Below are 19,400 nucleotides of genomic sequence, written 5' to 3'. Positions count from 1 at the left end.
CTAAATACAAATCCATCCCATCAAAGTTCAACAGATATTTTACTGTCCGATTTTTGCCAGGCAGTGTCTGAAAATAATTACATTCAGGGTGCACAGGAGGGCCGTCAGTCATTTTCATGTTGGGCCGCGTTAAGATGATGACTGTCCTCAAACGGCCGGCTGGAGAACCCTGTGTGTGTTGTATAGGGCCATACTGAAAACAAAGTTTAGACATTTTAATTAAGAGAATAAGGTTCTAACATTACCACAATAAAGTCATATTATTATTTTATTCTCATTTTATTCTGGTAATTTGTTTTTCTCATAATATGACTTTTTTCTCATATTATTTTGACTTTTTAGCCGAACAACTTTACTCTCATAATAATATGACTTTATTCTCGTAATTGTATTATTTATATTTGTTTAGTGTGGCCCTACTTCTTCATTGTAGTGATGTTACGATGCAAAGCCAAAATTATGAGGTGGGGCGTTTTGTGTGTGTGTGTGGGGAGGCGGGGGGTGGGCGTGTGTGTGTTTTGATCCATTTGAAATTGAATGGACTCCGTTTTCTCAATTTATTTGACAAAATAAAAAGAGCTCTGTCATTTTGAAACACATCCCAGTGGAACTGAATGGGCAACACAGCGCCTCCTTCAGGTTTTCTGTAAACTAACACTTCGTCACCTGTGACCTGACAAACTGAACAGAAAGTTTCACTTTCTCTATAGGCTTAGCTGTCTAAAAAAATAAAAATAAAATAAAAAAAGAACCTACTCGGTCTTCAAACAGTAAAAAAAAATACAAACAGTGTGTGTGTGTGTGAGGAGGCGGACGACAGCAAACAGCCCGGTCGGTTGTAAGTATATAAAAACTTCTTCTCAGTCAAAGGAAAGGCTTTCGCTCCTGCAGCAAGTTTTACTTGTGTGGTTTAGCTTCATTTGAATCACAAAGAAACAAAAAGGTTTTCTCAAAAATCTTCGCATTGGATGGACGAAACGAAAACAACATTGAAATGCAAAGAAGCGCTGCCAGCCTGCCTGCGCGCTGTTGTTATCCAGATAAGCACCCAAACTTCAGCGACTTTTGACCGACTCCACCGCTCCGTTCCCATGACCGAGTCGCTCCATTTGTGTGTGTGCGAGATTCAGATAATGCGTGTGTGAGAGCGCTGGGCCAACAGACAAGTCAGCGGGGGCAGCAATGGGACAAACTGTGGGAGGCAAACACAGAAGAAGAAAAGGAGGAGAGAAGAAAGCAAAGATGGCCGACTGTAGGGTAGAAAGAAGGAAGTGAAGCAGAAAGATTCTCTCTTTCTGGTAGTTCATCGGTTCTGACCTTAGCTTTGACCCAAAGCGAATGCTGCAGTGAGCTCACAGCAATGACACCGCCACTATGCAGACACACACACACACACACGCACACACAGGAATGCTGCTTCTGGTATTGTCTTTAAGTACCAAACTCGGGCCAAGGCCTCGCCAGGGTTTCCAAAACAAAATAACAGCCGTGTAAAGCTATCTCACACTTGCACACAAACACACACGCACACACACCGCTCGGATACACACCCAAACACCACTTCCGTCCATTCTCTCTCACTGTGAAAGGAAGCGGAGCGGAGCTGGCTGGGAACCAGCTGTCCCGACAGAGGTAGTCCTCCGACTGCCCACTTTCCTCTCTGAAAGGACTTGAAGGACTCGGAGTATATTCTCTGACTTTCCACTGTTTAGATGCAAGCGACCACTTCAAGCCTTTAGGGGAGGAGAGAAGCAATTCATGTGGTCTAAATCTGGTTTTCTTCAAGTGAGTGGTTTGATTTAGGACCATTACTATAGACGCATCATTAACACAAAGCTCTAAATTAAAAATACTTACTTTGACCAAGTAGTTTTTATTTTAAACAGCTTTCCAGCCAGCTGAAATCAAATGACTGAATTACCTCTTCGACATGTCATCGAGTTTGGCAAAAGCTGCATCTCCAGGTCGACGGTTGGAGACGCCTGCTCTAGAGACATTCCCTAAAGGACTGGCGGCTGTAGCCAGGCTAAATGCAGTTTAGTGCAGTGTTCACTCTGGATGGCTGCTTACAAATGTATGAGACGCTTTCAAAAAAAAAAATTCCAGACAAAAATTTGGTCTCCCCTCACAATTACACACTACTTTGCGTTGGTTTATCACAAATAACACTTTTACAAGGCATCGTAAAAGCACAGCTGGAGTTAGCCACATTCCACAAGTTGCAGACGTTTGACTTTTATTTGAGCAACATTTTACGCTGGTGTACGGAAGACGATTAGCGCCAAGAAATAAAAAATAATTCTGACTTTTGATCTCAGGAGATTATTGTTCTTCTTCCTCTGACTTGATCATTATTTACACTTTTAAATCCACTCTGCTCAACCGACAGCTACAATAAAAGCCGTAAGGTCGTCAAAGGTCAAACGTCTTACCTTGGGCCACTTGGGGTTAATTAGACGGGCTTTGATTGCGTCGTCCAGAGCCTTGCTGTGCTGACCAAGTCTGAGGTAGGCCGCAGACCGGTTGCTGTACAGGATGCAGTTTTGCGGGTCCGCCGTGAGGGCCTCAGTGTAGAGACGAACAGCCAGTGCAAACTCCCCCTGCTGGCAGGCCTGGTTACTGCGGCGCACACGTTCCAAGAACTCGGCTTTGCTCAGGGTGGCTGGACCACCGGAGCCAGAAATCCGATCCCGCCTTTTCCCGACTTTGGCCGAGGGGATCCCAGGAGATGAAGAGCGAGAGGATGAGGAGGAAGGGTTGGTGGCTCTGATGGTGGAGCGAGAGCCAAAAAGGGAGAACTGTGGGGAAGACGGAGGAGGAGGAGGACACGGTTAGCAAGAAATAGCAACACATTTATGGGTCTATTAATAAAAAATATAATCAAAATTACTTGTGTTTTGCATCATTTTTTTAAATAACTGCGTTACATTGAGTAGCTGTCTTATTCAACTTGTTGAGATAACTTGGTCCCGTTACAGTTGTCGTACCACCATGCTAATAGCTAAAGGATCTTCATCAGACTACTGTCCGATATATTCCCATGGAATTGGGTCTCATCGAAACCTTGCAGAAATCATATTTGTAAAAAAAACCTACTACTTTAAACAACATATTCAAAACCATATAATTTACATCTGAATCATCAGATATTTGCGACTGTGTAGGAAAAAAAAGGAAATTTCCTCAAAAAAAAATCAGAAAGTTTGAAATTAAGCCAAGAAAGTTTCTAGAAAAAAACTTGGACATTTCTGAGTTTCATAAAATTAATCTAAAAATTTCTGCATTTTTTCCTTGAAAATTTGTAATTTCTCAAACTCAGAAATTTTCTTGTTTTTTTCCTAGGAAATGTCTGAGAAGTTTTGGAGGAAATGTACAATGTTGTAGAAATTTTATCTAGCATACAAATGTTGGATTTGTTGAATCCAACAAACAGCGTTTGTTTTAAAAAAAAGGTCCTTAAATCAATTGACATTGGAGACAGATCTGTACCTGCATGTCTTGTTTAATGGCAGTTGGATCTAAAGAAAAACAAAGAACGACTGAGGAACTGATTGAGGAACGATCTGATATAGTGAGATCTGGACTGGCTAAATAATAAAGAGTTAATGCAAATGGAAACAGGAAAAAACGAAACCCAAATGTTACACTGAATGCATCGAACTACAGAGGATGTGTGTTCATACTAAAACATGGAAACATTTTTGGAATTATCCATCATGTCCGAAATATTTAAAATTTGAAAGGATTTTTAGAAATGATTTCACTCTCTAACGATGTTTTACAAAGCAGACATTTGAGAAGTAACAACTGATTTAAGTGTAATTTTCCAGTTTTTGAAGCCGTCACTAAAACAACAGCCCACTCTAAGAATGCTGTCAGTCAGTTACATTTTCACACACACACAAAAAAAAAAACATTACTGAAGATGGAATAATAAAATAACAGCAAACAGTGGGTGCCTGATATGAATTTTGTGATGCAGTGAGAAACTGCTGCGTTCACGTCTCTGTTCTGCTGTTCTGTAACCACTTCAACTCTTCAGGAAGACGCGGAAGAAAAAAAAAAAGTGACGAAGTCAAACTGGGTTCTGCTCTTATTCCCGTCGCCACGGCTGCTGAAACTTGGGCTCAAATGAGCTCACTACGGCCGAGAGCGAGGCGCTTCCACAGAGCTGCCTCCCTCTGATCTGGTGTTTCCAAATCTGGCCCTTCACCAGAGCTTACACCAAGGCCGTCATTATCTCTCTACAAATCGCCACAGGCGCACACACACACACACACACACACACACACACACACCCATAAGCTAAAGGGATTCCTAAACCTTCAAAATGCATCAGCCAACATTGTTGACGAAGACGCCAGAAAACTTGAAGTTGTACTTGAGATTTACTTGAAATAGACCGGAGCCGTTTGTCAGCCTCACGTTTCTGATACGAGTGAAGCCTCTGCTCCACGGAGGTTTTCATCACTTTAAACAAGCCTGTTTATCCATCTCCACTTATTTCAACGGGTTTTATTTCTAAGAACAAACCGGGACGATTGTGGCATCAAAGTGAACATCGCTGCCTAGATATCAACAACCTCTTTTTTTCCTTTTTTTTTTTTTGTCTTAACATCTTTATTGACGTTGCACTTATTTAGAACTGTTACAAAATAACACTGCAACCAAATAGTTTTCCATTCACAGAGGTCCATAAAAATAAATCATTTTTAGCCAACAGGAAAAAACACTTTTTAAGATAAATGGCAGATGTAGATTACATCTAGAATGCATTAGACCAAAACTAAAACGATGAATATCTCATCAGTTATTAATCCATCTGAAAGACAGAACAACACACACACATATATAGTATATGTGTGTGTGCATATAGTTGTAAAAAAATAAAAACTTTAGCACACAGTTTGGTCAACTATGTTATATTTTTAATAGATTAGATTAATATGGATTAGATTCCATTTTGCGGTTTGTTTGTTTTTTCCGTTTTTTGATAGTTGGAAGATTTAAAAGATTAGCTTCTTTTGGGATTTTCACAGGTGTGAAGGGTTGACGAACGAGAAGCTGTGTTGCTAAACAAGTTGGTTTGTTTGCCACTGTTCCCTTCACATCATTTATTTTAAGTAGAAAAAACAGTCTCGGATTATATTGGCCTGCATCTAAAATCTCTGATATACGCAAGCCGACAGAAGCACTCTGCTCCAGCATTTAGTCCAACCCAGAATTTAGTCCGACCCAGAATTTAGTCTGCTCCAGCATTTCTATCCAGCAGCACTTGTATCCTGAACACCGACCCACTGGTTAATAATGAGTGGGTCAGTTGTTCTCAGACCTATTGTTGTTGACTATAGTTCTCTGCTTGACTAGTATTACTAGATCAACTATTTCCTAACATTCCACGCTGCAAAATACGTAATAAAAATGGATATGATTCCTGCTGCTATCTTATCAGGCCAATATCGGTATCGGCCAACACTCAAAGCAGCGATATCGGTAATGTTGTATTGGAACACCCCTAATTTTAAGTACATAATCAAGAACAAAACAGCATCATCTGATGAATGAGTTTTGTGTTAGCTGGTCAGTACTGTACACACACACACACATGCGCACCCCCTCTCCCCCACACACACACACGGTCAGGTGAGAAGAAGAAAGACTCAACAAGACACTCAGCAGCATAAATCTATAGTTGTATAAATGTTCCTGCATGTTGCGTTTGCTCCATAACACAGAGCCTATTTAAACAGACACACAGATGATGAAAGTTTGAAAGGAGAATTTGCTGGAGCTGCCGTCAGTAAAGCAGCGCTGCAACAGGAACACAGCGTGAATATCCTGCTCAGTCCTTCCAAGACTGCTGGCCAACAGCCGCTTCCCTTGTCGTCCCGTCTTATCATTCACTGCCCTGGTCTCTGCCCGGGTCACAGGGAGGACATTCCTGAAGAACAACACCAATATACGAGGGGAAAACCTCCAAAGTGGAAAGGACGACTGCTCCACCTGAATACCATCATTACACTTCGAATTTAAGATTAAGAAGTGTCAAACAACAGGTTGGTGGTCAAACATGAAATTAACTCCTGACAATTTCACCAGTGACTCGAGCTCCGACATTAGATCTGCTAACATTCATTTTCAAGTCATGGCACAGATTCTCAGTTGGGTTTATGTCTGTACTTTGACTGAACCAGTCATGGGGTCACTGTCTGGCCCGGTCTGAAATCTGTTGCTTCCCCGTTCGTGCTGAAGACAATAATCCCCGCAGCACTATGCTGCCATCACTATGTTTCACAGTGGGAGTGTTGTGTTCAAGGTACGGTCTGACCCTTAGTTTTTTTTTTTCAACATGTAGCATTTGCCTCTAGGCCAAAAAGTTGCATTTTGGTTTCATCTGACTAAAGAAACTTCCTCCTACTCTTTTCATATTTTTAATTTGCTAAAAAAAAATGTTTTTTTTGTTGTTTTTTTTTATCTTACTATAATTTCCCTTCCACACCATATAATACTGTCCCCACCTTATTTCACATTGGGATGGTATGTTCACGATGATGAGCAGTGTTAGCTTTCTAAAATCTATGACTACTTGCTGCCAAAACGTTGTCATTTCATAGCACAATCAAGTAACTATGTTCAAGTAACTTTGGTTGTTATAAAAAATGCTGTATATATGTGAAAATATGACTTAAAAGATGTTTGACTTCATAATTGAACGTGTTAAAATTGGGCCTTTCTGCTCTTTCTGAAACTCCGCCTCCAGGAAGTCATCGCCACATGGCTCCTGTATTAACCCTTTCAAAGCATTTTTACCAACTTCAGACTGAGAAGTTGCTTGTATAATGAGCTCCGCAGATGTACAGCTCCACAAGATGTTTGCTAATTGGTGCTGGCTAGTTTGAAGGAGCTGTATGGGGGCACGGTATTTAAAAAAATAAACTGTGTCAATTTGGCAGCCCTTTGTATCACTTAGGACTCATGAAGTGCCTCTTTAGCAAAAAGGTTGGTGACTCCATCCATCCATCCATCCATTTTCTGTTCACCCTTGTCCCTAATGGGGTCGGGAGGGTTGCTGGTGCCCATCTCCAGCTACGTTCCGGGCGAGAGGCGGGGTACACCCTGGACAGGTCGCCAGTCTGTCGCAGGGTTGGTGACTCATGCTCTAAAATATCACAACAGAATTTCTACATAAAAAAATAACTGATTCTAAATATGTTTGCATGAGCACATTTTAAATAGAAAAATAATGTAAAGCATACATTATTCATGAAACACTATTTTTGTTACTAGGCGCTCCATATATAATATATATCTATAATTTGTACTATAGATGAGGTTAGGTTGGATGTAAAATGCATAAATAGTGGTGAAAAAAAAGGAAATAAGCTGTTGGGTTAGCTGTGGTGACTGTTAGTTGGAAAGCCCCCAAACAGCTTTGGACCGCCTATGTTTTCAGACTTTTCCTCCTGAAGGATGTCAACACTTCATAATACGTGAGCAACCTGCATTTACTTAAAAAAAACCTTTTTTTAAAAAAAAAAAAAAGCTCCAGCAAACTCTTTTCTTTATCTCTTTCCCCCCACCGGCAGTCCGCACATCCTCCTCCACCCCCAATTTACGTTTCCACCGGCCTCACCTTCTCTTTCCTCGCTCTGGGCTTTTCCATCTCCGCTAAATCCTCCGCCTGCTGCTCCAAACTTTGATCCCGCAGCAGCAGCAGAACTGAGGGAGGGCAGGAAAAGCCTCCGACACCATCCAAAACAAGCCCAGGAGTCGGCCGTCGGTTCCCCGGTGATGAGTGCCGCGAGTCCGCTCGCGATTCAGCGGCGCGCGCGCGTTACGTCGCCACTTTCCAAAGTTTTTCTCGGCGGAGAGTTAATCCGCAGTGAATGCGCCATGTTCCCCGCTGCCGATCCTCCCCATAGCGGAATTTTTGTCCGGTGAGAGGCGGGGATCCGGTCGGCTCCATGGCTGCAGCGCTCGGCAAGGTTTCAATTACTCCTCATGACATCAGAGGGGAATTGAGTTACCTGATAGACGTTTTAAGGCCCGACAAAAGCCGCACACAGTGACGGTGTGCGCGCGGAGGGAATAAGCACCTTAGTTCTTTTTAGACATGAAAGCTAAACTCGCACGGGTAAAATTGAAACCAAACACAGCAGGAAACTGATCTTTTTAAATCTTCTCTAAAATGTCCAGACGCTTGTTTTTAACATTGTTGCTGGGAAATTAGATTTTTATCATCTCCCAGTTTAAGCCGGATGGGAAAATGTTTTAGAAAAAAATGGTTTATTTACCCGTATCCAAACTGAACTGGTGTGTAAAAACTCTTAACATGGGCAGTCCACCCAGGGCGCCAGACTGTCAGGGAGCGGCACCTGGAGAAAAATGCTGCCATTTACACATTAAACAACTTTCCTCCTGCTCTTCTCATGATTGTGCCTGTTATATTTCTGCTCTTAATTTCTATGGAAGTAAAAATGTTCTACCTTTTTTCCAAGCATTTTTTTCTTTTTTTTTTGGCTTAATCTTTATTTAATAATTAATGAACATGTTGTGTATTTTCTACATTTCAGGTCACACCTAAATAATGTTACAATCTGTGAGGACCGGATCATATTTTGTGTGCTTTGACACGTTCAAACTTTCCAGCAGAGAAAACGTGTCCTTCCTTCTTTCACCGTCGGCTGCAAATTTCCTTCTCTGACAAACTGAAAGAAACACAATGGGAACATTTTGATGTTCATAAATCTCAACTTTTATGAGTGCTTCTTATGTACAAGTATTTACAAACGATTTCCAGTTCATTGCAACGCCAACCAAACTTTACAAAGGTCATCACAAGAATTCTGTACAAATACATCTTCAACGTGCCCTTATAGGAGCTGGGCTACGGACAGACAGCGGCTATCAAACGTGTTCACACCAGATTTTTTATTTTTTTACATATAAAAATGAGAACATGACAACTTTTTTCCCCCCACATATCAAGTGACATTTATCTTGTGCAACGTTTTGGAGAAAAGTTATTAATTCGTAATTTTTATTCCAACAGCAAAGGATGGTGGTGGCAGGATAATGCTCTGAGGTTACTTTACTTTAAGTACAATCAAGATGGATGAAGCTCAAGAAAAATAAAGACTTTATTAGGGGAATTTTAAAGTTCCGGCCTAGTCAAAGTCCGGAGCTAAAATTGCCCTCATAATCGGATAGGTCTCGTTTTGTTTCCTTCTTTCTGACATATTTGTTTGTTTTTCAGTTGAACTCCACTTAATAAATGTCACATTATCTGAAAAACATTTCAAAGGATTTATGACGGTCACGTTTGGTTTTGTTTTCTCGCATCACCAACAGGTGGCGTTGTAACAGGAGTGTGAACCTTTTTGAAGCCGCCGTCGTTTTTCACATTTTCGAACCAACCAGGGAGAGAAGCAGACACCAGATCTGGAGCAGATGAACACATTACATGAAGTACAGTAGTAGAAACGTGAACCATCCTCAGGCTCAATTTTTGTCTCGGAAATAAATTCTGCCACATTTCACTAAAGAAGAAATACATTTCCCAGATTCCAGAAGGAGCTTGGCTTAAGCTCCACAGTGACTCAGAGGTTGATCAAATAAATATATAATAGTGCAATATTTAATAGGGTCCCAAAGGGTTTTCAGTTCTTAATAAAACATAAGACATTGTGAAATAAATATCTGTCAGTTATCGTCTCAGAAATGTTGAGAAAAAAAATTTCAATTCAATCTTTATTGTAAAAATCTTTGTATCCCGAGTTCTTATTTTATTTCTTTATTCACTTTTTCTTACATATGCTGGGGAAAATATCTGCTATATGAAGAGGATTTTAAAAATTTACTTGTTTTGTTGTCAGCCTAAGAGGCGATTAAAGATTGTAGTTTCAAAGTTTGGAAACCACCGCCCCCTCGTGGCCACGAGGCAACACTACGCTCATTTCCAGAAGGACAAACTCTTTTATGCTGATTATTATTTAACAGCGTTGCCTTGGAAATAATGACTGTACGTTTTCCGTGTTCAACTGTTTAATGTTTCAACCTAAAAGCTTAATATATAGTCATTTCATTGAAGAGAGCTGAAATAAGAATAATAATTCCAGTATAAGCAACTAAGACTTAATTTTGCTGAATTCTGAACATTGTTTTTTTTTTTTTCTTCCCTCAGCTCTATAAACATTGAGCTTCTACATCTATGGAAGAAATGTAAAGCTTAGTCTTTACTTGAGGTAGTTACTGATCTGTCTGGCTTTTAATATGGAACTTTACTGTTAAATCAAAAAATGATTAAAACAATTACCTCACAATCCAGTCAAATTAAAATGACATAAATAATCTTTCATAGAGGGAAAAAAAGAAACTTAAAATAGCTGAAATTTGTTCCTTTGAATAAAGTCCTATAAAACCATTTTTAATTATTTATGTCACAATGTCTTTTTTCCTCCCTGCTACCGGCCGTTCAGTTGACCTGTGTTCCTGTGACTTGTTTTTTGTTCTTCCCGGTTTGTTTGGGTCGAGTCATTCTCACACACAGCTTGTAAAGTCTCGCGGCTCTGTCTTTCCTCTTCGCTTTCGTCTCGCCCGGCCTCCTGCGCTTCCGTCTCTCTGCCTGTAGATGGCGCCGCTCCGCCACTTCAACACTCGTTGGGTCCAGCCGAGGAAGTTCTGCTTTCACCACCGTCGCAGTGCAGCTGATGAATCAAAGCAGGAAATGAAAACATTTTTATCTCTATCTCTGTAATTTTACTTATATTAACTTAGATTATATTAATGTAGCATATATAAGAGGTAAGGTATAAATTATATGAGGGTTTTTTTTCCTTCAAATTACTGCTTTTCGTTCAGGACTTTTGTTCATGTCAACATGCCGCATGGCCATTTTAAACTGAACGAATGAAATAAATAAAACTAAAATAAAATGAATGGATTCAGATGAAGCACTCTGAACAGTCAACTTATGTAGCAACGAATCTTTGTAAATGTGGCGACGTCAATTACATCTGTCAGTCTCTGCTGGCTGTTTCTCAAGATTTTGTCCTAACATAACATTTGTCGATTAACAATACTTTATTGTTAGGATGTGAAAAGTGCTCATTTGATCTGGTCGCTTTTATTTAGCACAGCAGACCCAGTGGGGTCACATCGATCGCAAATATTTAGCTCTGAATTCCATTTGTGTGTTATGCTACGTTAATGTTAATAATTCAGCGCATCTGGATTCATTTTTGTGAATTCAGAGATACTTAACAGATCACCATTATTTATTCTATAAATTTTCAGCTTTTTGGAAAAAGCTGAAAATCTGTTACAGACTCTTCAGCCAATCAAAGACTAGCATTTTTATCCAAATGTTTTCTCTTTTTGTACATCTTTGTACTGTGGTGATGGTTTCTTAAAAGTACTTAGACAAACTTTTATGGTGTGTTAATTAAAGAGTTTGTCCCACAGAGTTATTATGCGATATTACACACATAACAAAGCAGTATGTATCTGTGTAAATACTGACTTGCTGCTTGATGTGCAGTCCTGGGGCAGGAAGCAGGACTGAGACACATGTCCAATCAGAAGAGTCTCCACTTTGCTGAGTTGTCTCTGTTGAGTCAGAGTGTGGAACAGTCTGGAAGGACGTGCAGAGAAACGTCAGATAGGTTTCATAAAAAAAAAAAAATTAAACAGTCTGTTAAATCAAGCTGACAAACTGATAAAAAGTATTACTGTGGCTCTTCAGTAACGTCCAGAGACGTAAAGGCCTGTCAGAGAGCCGCTGTGTTACATAAGCTGGTGAATGTTTACACTGGCCCTGGTCTAGTTTTGTGTTATGAAATGTCTCCCCACGTCTGATTTGTTTAAGCAGCCACACACACACACACACACGCCCTCATACGCACACACACAGAAAAGGGAGTGTTCTGTAATCGCTGGGTCTGAGACTGCTTTGCAAAAATTAAGGTTCAATATTTTAGAGATGATGTATGAGTCGCGACTTTATCATTAATACATACTGAGACTACACTGCTTTGCTGAAGTATTTTTACCCCTTGAACTTTTTCAGTTTTTGTCACATTAACACTACAAACTATATTATATTTTAATGGGGATTCTGTGTGACAACTGCAAACCGACGAAGACATCATCGAACATAAAATGAAAATAAGCCATAAAAACCGTTTATGCCATTTAAGAGCAGACTAAATATGTGATAGAAGGTGGAACTGAAATGTAGCTTACGGGACCTAAATGAAAATCTGCATAGGGCCCCTCAAAGGATTGGACCGGCCCTGGACACACAGACGTTAATGTGAAAACATGGCTGGACTTACTTGGCGGTACAGTTGCAGTGAAAAAGTGTTCCTGTCTCTGTGTTGTGGAGGCCATATTTCCTCTGCTGCGGTAGGATCTTGTTCTTACACTCATCAAGTTCTTTGTACGGAACGCAAGACTTGTCCTCCGCTGTGGAGGGAATACAAACATCAGGGGGGATTTCAGTTTCGGTAACAGAGTGTAAAACTAAACCGATTGCGCCTTCAGGTTGAAGTACCTGTAACGGCGTTGTGCTGCCGAACCACAGCGAGCGGCGTGGAGGGTAAAACGTTCCCCAGGTCATCGCTCCTCACAGTCGATGCTGACGCCTTGGCGTCTGTGGAGTTCGTAGAGTCGGTCGCTGCGGTGACGGAGGGAGTGGCCCAGGCTGCGGGCACCGTGTCCGTGGCAGCGGTGGAGGACGGCAGGTGCAGACGTGGCGTGTTTGTTTCGTGGAGTCGTGCAGGTGCGGTGGAGTTGACGTCGGAGCAGGAGCTGTTGACGCAGCCCTCTATGGACTCGCTGGACTCGTAAAGCGTGGGCGAGTGGACGTCAGCGTACAGCGCCATCTGAGTCATTTTACACCTGTGAGGTCAGAGCAGAGGGAGAAATGACGAGAGGGGAGAGAAAAATGTTGACAGACACGTAGCAAAATTATTCTACATGGGAACATTTAAGGTAACCAATACCTACACTGTTACCTGGTTCTTCAAGTTCCCATTTATATTGTTTACTATCAACGAAGAACACGTTGAGTCGCCCTCCAAGACTAAATAACTGCTCTGAGAGACTGTCTTCACAAACGTCTGAAATGAAAATATCACACAGGAGCTGCCAGAAGGAAGTTGGGAAAGTCTTCTGGATGTATCTATGCCAAGATCTCAAAGAAGACCTGCACCATCAGGTGAAAGGAACAGGACTCTACTGTCTGGGTCATTTTCCACAGACAAGCAACAACACCGTTGACTGATGGGTGCCAAACCCACATTAACGTACCACTTCAAGCTTAACTTAAAATTCAAGCTTAAGGTGGCCACTTTGACAGGCTCTTTATCAACTGAGACAAAAAAACTTGCCAGTTGACAACAATGAGACAATGTGCATCAACTGTCAAGCACGGAGGTGGTAGCATCCTGCTGCGGGGGGATACGGTGGAAACCCGCCTATTCGTGGTCCATTGTTTGCAGAAATGATAAAAATGTGCAGAAATTTTAGGGAAGATTTGCAGAAAATTCCCCGACTTGCATTCTTTTTTTTTTCTCGTAGAGCATGCCTGAAACAGTCGAGAGAAAATGCAGCTCGGGAAGCTGGGATACGTAGGCGCAACGCTACTTGACACACTATTGGCTGGTGTTTGCAAAGCTGCTAATTCAGGAGCGTCATTCATTTTTCTTGATGCTAATTGGCACTAAGTGCTGAAATGGTTTCCACTCTATGCATATTGCATATTAAGGTACATTTTGCTGCTAGAACTATTAAAATATGAACATACAAGACTTTTTAGAAGGAGTCCTAAGTACTCTCAAATTTTTGGGTGGCTGTAGTCGCTATATCAGCGGTTCATTTACTGTATAGCCAACATAATCCCAGAGACATGAATGAAGTGAGACACCAATATAAGATCAATTAGTTGCAGATTTAGCTTTTAGTAATGGCATTAACTTCCTTATGTTTTCTTTCAAAGTACTGTCATTGTCAAAGTACATACAAAATTGATTCCTTACACACACACACACAAAACTAAGTTATTATTTGCTCATTGGATAACTTTGTTTGTCTGTCCAAAAGTTCCGGCCAGTTCCTTGAACTGCTTTTCAAACGTTTCTGTCTAGAAACTGAGATCGATGCTCTCAGAGTATTGCTACATGTTGCCTGACGTTTGGAATCAAGACGAGACTCACATTCCGAACCAGTTCCTCTCGGCGCACTGGACTCGGTGAGAAAAGGTGAAGCAGTGCATCTTGAGCAGGTTGAAGAAGGTGTAGCCCACCACGTCAGCTATGCTGTCGTTCGCCTCCATCAGGCAGCTGCGAAACCTGGAGCGCAGAGAGCGAGAGGAGGTTGGGGGGTGGGGAGACCGTGAGCAAAACCACAGATAGCGGCGATTTTGTCTGCTGGGGACGGAGCAGGCTTTGTTTGGGAGGCGGCGAGTTACTTGTTGTCGCAGTCGCAGTGGGACATGGTAAAGATGTTGCTGTTGAAGACGCCGAAGTCGGACTGGAAGGACAGGATGGTGTGTTTGCACTGGTCGTGCTCCCTGCAGCAGCTGTCTGTGTCTGAAAAGACACCTGCAAGAGGGGAGAGAGTGGGAAAGGAGTTTTGCTCAGAAGAAGTGGTTATGAGTTTTCATAAAGCACCTTTTATTGATGCGCAATTAACATAGTAATCCTTTTTTTTTTCTTTTTACTGGATTATTTTTTGCACACTTTGCTTCGGAAACCCGCATGGAGAAAAACAAATATGAATATAAGAATGTTATGGGCAGGCGAGACAGCAGACGTTGGTAGGATGAGTCGAGTTAAAGCTTTCAAAACCTAACAAGACTTTACTGGCTGTTAAGCATGGTGGTGGAGGCATCATGTATTGCAAACATTTTGAAAAAATTATCAAATTTTACACTTTTCAACACAAATCAGCAGCTAAATGGTTATTAATATTATTCAACAGGACAGTAGGTGCATAAAAACTTTTTCAGAAGTGGGTCTTTTTTTGTCATAGACAAAATAGACTCGGGATTTTCTCTATTGAAACTATGTGGCGTCATTAAGATATTTATCTTAATTAATAAAAGATTGTTTTATGTCTTTAGAAGAAGCCATAAAAGAATAAACATTAAACAAAATGTAATGTTTATTGGTTGTTTCATAATTTCTTGTTACTGCGTGATGTTTTTATCACGTAAAAACTTTGAACTACCATGTCGCTGAAATGTGCTATAAACTTGACTTATAATTTTGATCCTGTGTGGATTAGAGAAAATTCTTAATAACATTAAAACTTGTGCGGCAGAATTCTGCTTTTGAAAATCATCAAAGCGGTGTTGTACTACCATTTAAACTTGGATTAGAAGGCTAAGAAACAAAAAGAAAATCATGAAAACCCCAAAATTAAGATTACATTAATGCCCATGATATATGTAAATTAGAGCCCTGCAACTTTGGATTCTGTCCAATTTTTCTCTTTTGTTGTTATTGTTGTTGCTTCCCTGGCCATTTTTAAACCCGAAAGTGTTTTGACTTTGCCCTCAAACCTTACAGAAAGTCTCTCAAATACCCCAATAGAGACCAGCAGGTCTGGTACCAATAACTATGGCACATTTAAAGGCACTTAAATCCCCATTCTTCCTTCCTCTGATGTGCCATTGAACTTCAGCAGGTCGTTTTTATCTAGAGGCCCAGATATAGTTGCCTTCATAAATATACACAGAATTGCTATCATTTTACGGGCTGATTAGCTATTTTTGATAAAACGGTTATACCTGATAAAGTGGCCAGTGAGAGTATAACAAATCACAAAGCATTTCTCAAAAGGCACACCATAAAAGGCCCACAACTGAAAAAACTTTGTGATATAACTTCGAGTTTTATCACGATATTTTGCGGTAGTATTGTGAGAGCGATAAAAGTGACCATAGAAACAGTTTGTTGCTACTTTTTTTTCTTTTAAGTGACTATGGCGCAGCAATCATAGCAATTTGTAATACGCTGAAAACACCAGTCACATAAAAAGTATGATTTGTATCACTAAACTGCACACAGTGACTGCATTTAGAAATATTTCCAAATGTATTGATATGCTATGATAACAATACATGGCATATATATTGTTATGATATACTCATTAAACAAACAGTGGAGAAAATACTAAAACTAACAATCCAGACTATATGGATGGTTTTTCATCATGACAAAGGTAAATCAAAACTTTTAAGAAATTTATCACGATAATTGATAAACGATAAGATAAATGCCCACATGTAGCCGATCTCAAAACATTACAGACTTTTTGTTGACACCATGGGGTAAAATGTGAATAATGTGAATAATGTGATTAGGTAAACAGTACAATCTTATTTCCTCCTGTATGTTGGATGAGGGTTAGTTCAAACACAACGCCACTTACCCAAATCTGCGTATGATGGCGCTTTGTTGCCAGAGCCGCACCACAGAGTCCCGGGGACTATAAAGCCGCGCTTTACACGCGCGTGTGTCCTAACCTCTGACCTTTCACCTTCACCTTGATCTCCGAGGCTCCTCACGTGTCTCCCCGCTGTGCGCTCCGGGAGATTAGCAAAGCTCGGAGAGGCCAGAGAGACGCAGCGATCCGCGTCAAACAAAGACTCCAGATCCAACGTTCTCCCCGCGCGGTCCTTAAATTCCCGCGTGCGCCCCCGGCACGCAGACAGGTAGCTCTGGATCAGCGCTGCGTCATCACTCCAGGTGCAGCCGAGCAGGGCGCGCTCCCCGGACCAGACGCCGTGGTACAGGCGCGGTGCCGCGGCGCTGCCGTGCGGATCCCCCCGGAGGAAGCTGACGTGCAGTTGGCCGTTGGACGAAACTTTGGTCCAGCTGCAGTGGATGGAGGCTCGCGCGGCCGTGCAGCCCAGGAGTGTTGACGTTACAGTGAGAGCCAAGAGAGCGAAGATGTGCGTCATCTTGGCGCATCGATGGAGCTGCGGCCGGACGAGGGAGAGAGAGAGAGAGGCTGTTCGACTTTACCTCTGCAGCAAAGTGCTAACTTCTGCCTCTGGGAGGGTTTTCATTCATTGGCGGTTTTAAATATGAAGGCGAAGAAGAACAGGAGGAGGAGGAGAAGAAGGAGGAGAGGAATGTTTTCCGGTGGATTAACAGTACATCCAGATCAGACACGTGACCAGGCAGTGTAGCCAAACAACTCCCTATCTCTCTGCCCCACATTTACAGCCACAATATCATTAGTGAGATACACACACACACACACACACACACACATGTTTTTAACTGTAAATCTGACTAATGCATCAGTGCCGCTCACACACCCCTAACATGCTGAATGGAGATGTGATAAAGTAAACTATTGATTTACACATAGACATTTCTGGACTTGTCTTCTCTGCTGTGTTGAATGAACCTGAACATGTCAGATGTATTGTGAAAGTCCAGAACAGTCGCAACTCTATTGTTAGGAAGTCAATGAGGGCTGTGTGTGTGTGTTTGGCTGAACCAAACACACACACGCGCGCGCGCGCGCGCCCACACGCCTACATGGTGTGTACCAGGACGTCTCCGGTGTTGAAACAGATGTTAGGCCAATTTGCATTACCCCATTTATATGCTCTCCGTACAGACAGGCTGCAAAAAAACAAAATGGACTAAACTCAGGACACAAAGACTAGACTCAGAAGGAAACAAAGAAGATGTGAATCAGGGCATGAAAACAGAGAATCTGGGGCTTAACTGTGGAAAAATCAAGAGTTTGAGTGGAAGATCAACTGAAACACGTGAGGATGATGAGGTCATGCAAGTGAACGGCATTACTGAAGAGCATGGATACAATAAAAACAGCAAGTCAAATAATAACATGAGAGGATACTACTAATATAAGTCAACTAAATAGAAATGCAAGAATAAACCAGTATGGGCAAGACCTTTTGAGCAACTATCAATGAACAGCATAAGCAGTGAACAAAAGTAAAATCAAAATAGAGACAAGAAAAAATATTCCGGACACAAAATAATAAATTATGGAAATAGACCTCAAGGAAAGCTAATTTGGCAGAACCTATATGTAGTGAACAGAGGTGGGTAGAAAACCTCAAACTTGTACTTAAGAGAAGCTTCTCACCTGCATTACCATTACTCTAACACCAGGACACTTTATATTAGATTGTTTTCACATTTAGATTGCTTAAATGTGAAACGTGTTTAGTCGTAACATTGTAGCATACTGTAAAAAGAACAGGGAGGGAAAAATGCATTTTTTGAGTTTTCATATTTTCACCTTCCTAAAATAATGACCTAAGTCATTTTTGGAAATGTGTTTTTTTTTTGCCTACATCATCTTTTGTCACACAAAAGGTGGTGATTTTTGAAACAAACAAACAAAAAAAATCTTTTGGTAAAAAATGACTTAGGCCATTATTTTAGGAAGGTGACAACAGGTGGTAGCTCAATTTTACTTTTGCTTGGATTGCAGCTCAACTCTTTTGCATTTTTGTGCCAGAAAAGGGTTTTTAAATGACTTAACCTCTTAGAAAAACAATGGAAACGACCATTTTTCTATGTGTGTGTTGATACATGATTATATTTGGCCTATGAAACTGGTGTGCTGTTCGTGTCATCTCATAATAGTATCAATTTATTGGGTGTAAAGAGACATTGACAATAGTTCCTAGAAGGAGGAATGAAAAGATGTTTTCCCTTTTTTGTTTTGTGACAATGTGGATTCTGATTTATTTTTATTCATTTTGAAAATGTCTTCATTACTTCTCTATCAACCAGTGTCATATTTAGACCTGTTTTGATTTATTTCTGTCATACGTTCATGACTATCATGTTCTCGCCATTTTTATTTATTTATTTAGTTTTAAATTAGAATTGAATTTTTTAAACTGAAATAAAATTCAAGTATCTGAGAGCGGAGGAGTACATAACGTCCCATTTAAATTTGGACACAGGATGGGTGATGCCGGCCAGGTTTCAGTATTCAGCTGCTGAATGTCAGAGTTCAATATTGGACCGATACGGATCTAATCTGAGATGCTTCTCTTCTAAGCAGTTTCTAAAACTGAGGTGACTAAGTCCAGACCCTGATAGATTTCACCCTGCAGCTTTATGGTCCTTCTCTTCCCCTCACACCTTAATCAGATTCCCTCATCATCTTCTTCTTCTTCTTTTTTGATGTTTATTGGCAGTTGGCAAACAACAAAAATGATGCATTTCGGCCACTAACTGGTATGGAGTGTGGATTCCCTCATCAGCAGCCATTGTCTGGTAACAACCATTCATTTGGTTCAGGTGTGTGGAAGACAAGTACAATATCGTCCAATAAGAAAGCAGCCCTAGGGTAGACATCGGCCAATCATTGCGTAGTTGTGTCAGGGTTCC

The 19,400-nt window shown here is 41.0% G+C and overlaps 2 protein-coding genes across 3 annotated transcripts in view; both read right to left on the bottom strand.

Annotated features, from left to right (window-relative positions):
• The window catches only part of ttc28 (tetratricopeptide repeat domain 28), a 113,941-nt gene extending 105,926 nt beyond the window's left edge, over nucleotides 1-8,015 (bottom strand). The window contains exons 1-2 of one of the 2 annotated variants that reach the window (XM_028025752.1): nucleotides 7,634-8,015; nucleotides 2,433-2,798 (exon numbers count right to left, since the gene is read on the bottom strand). In XM_028025752.1, the coding sequence (XP_027881553.1) occupies nucleotides 2,433-2,798; nucleotides 7,634-7,663 (396 nt within the window). In that variant the 5' untranslated portion in view covers nucleotides 7,664-8,015. The remainder of the gene's footprint in view (nucleotides 1-2,432; nucleotides 2,799-7,633) is intronic. The other variant, XM_028025753.1, reaches the window with a different exon arrangement.
• A 716-nt stretch (nucleotides 8,016-8,731) lies between these two features.
• On the bottom strand, nucleotides 8,732-18,313 carry pla2g3 (phospholipase A2 group III). Its single transcript, XM_028026145.1, has 7 exons — nucleotides 16,438-18,313; nucleotides 14,471-14,603; nucleotides 14,217-14,351; nucleotides 12,554-12,900; nucleotides 12,336-12,465; nucleotides 11,522-11,632; nucleotides 8,732-10,706 (listed from the first exon to the last, which is right to left on the bottom strand). The coding sequence occupies exons 1-7, from the start codon at nucleotides 16,967-16,969 to the stop codon at nucleotides 10,475-10,477; spliced, it is 1,620 nt and encodes a 539-aa protein (XP_027881946.1). The 5' UTR covers nucleotides 16,970-18,313; the 3' UTR covers nucleotides 8,732-10,474.
• Nucleotides 18,314-19,400: the final 1,087 nt, after the last annotated feature.

This window comes from Xiphophorus couchianus, chromosome 8, assembly GCF_001444195.1.
Source record: "Xiphophorus couchianus chromosome 8, X_couchianus-1.0, whole genome shotgun sequence".
Lineage (NCBI taxonomy): Eukaryota > Metazoa > Chordata > Actinopteri > Cyprinodontiformes > Poeciliidae > Xiphophorus > Xiphophorus couchianus.
Note: the sequence above shows the minus strand (reverse complement) of the source record. Positions and strands in the feature narration are given on the sequence as shown.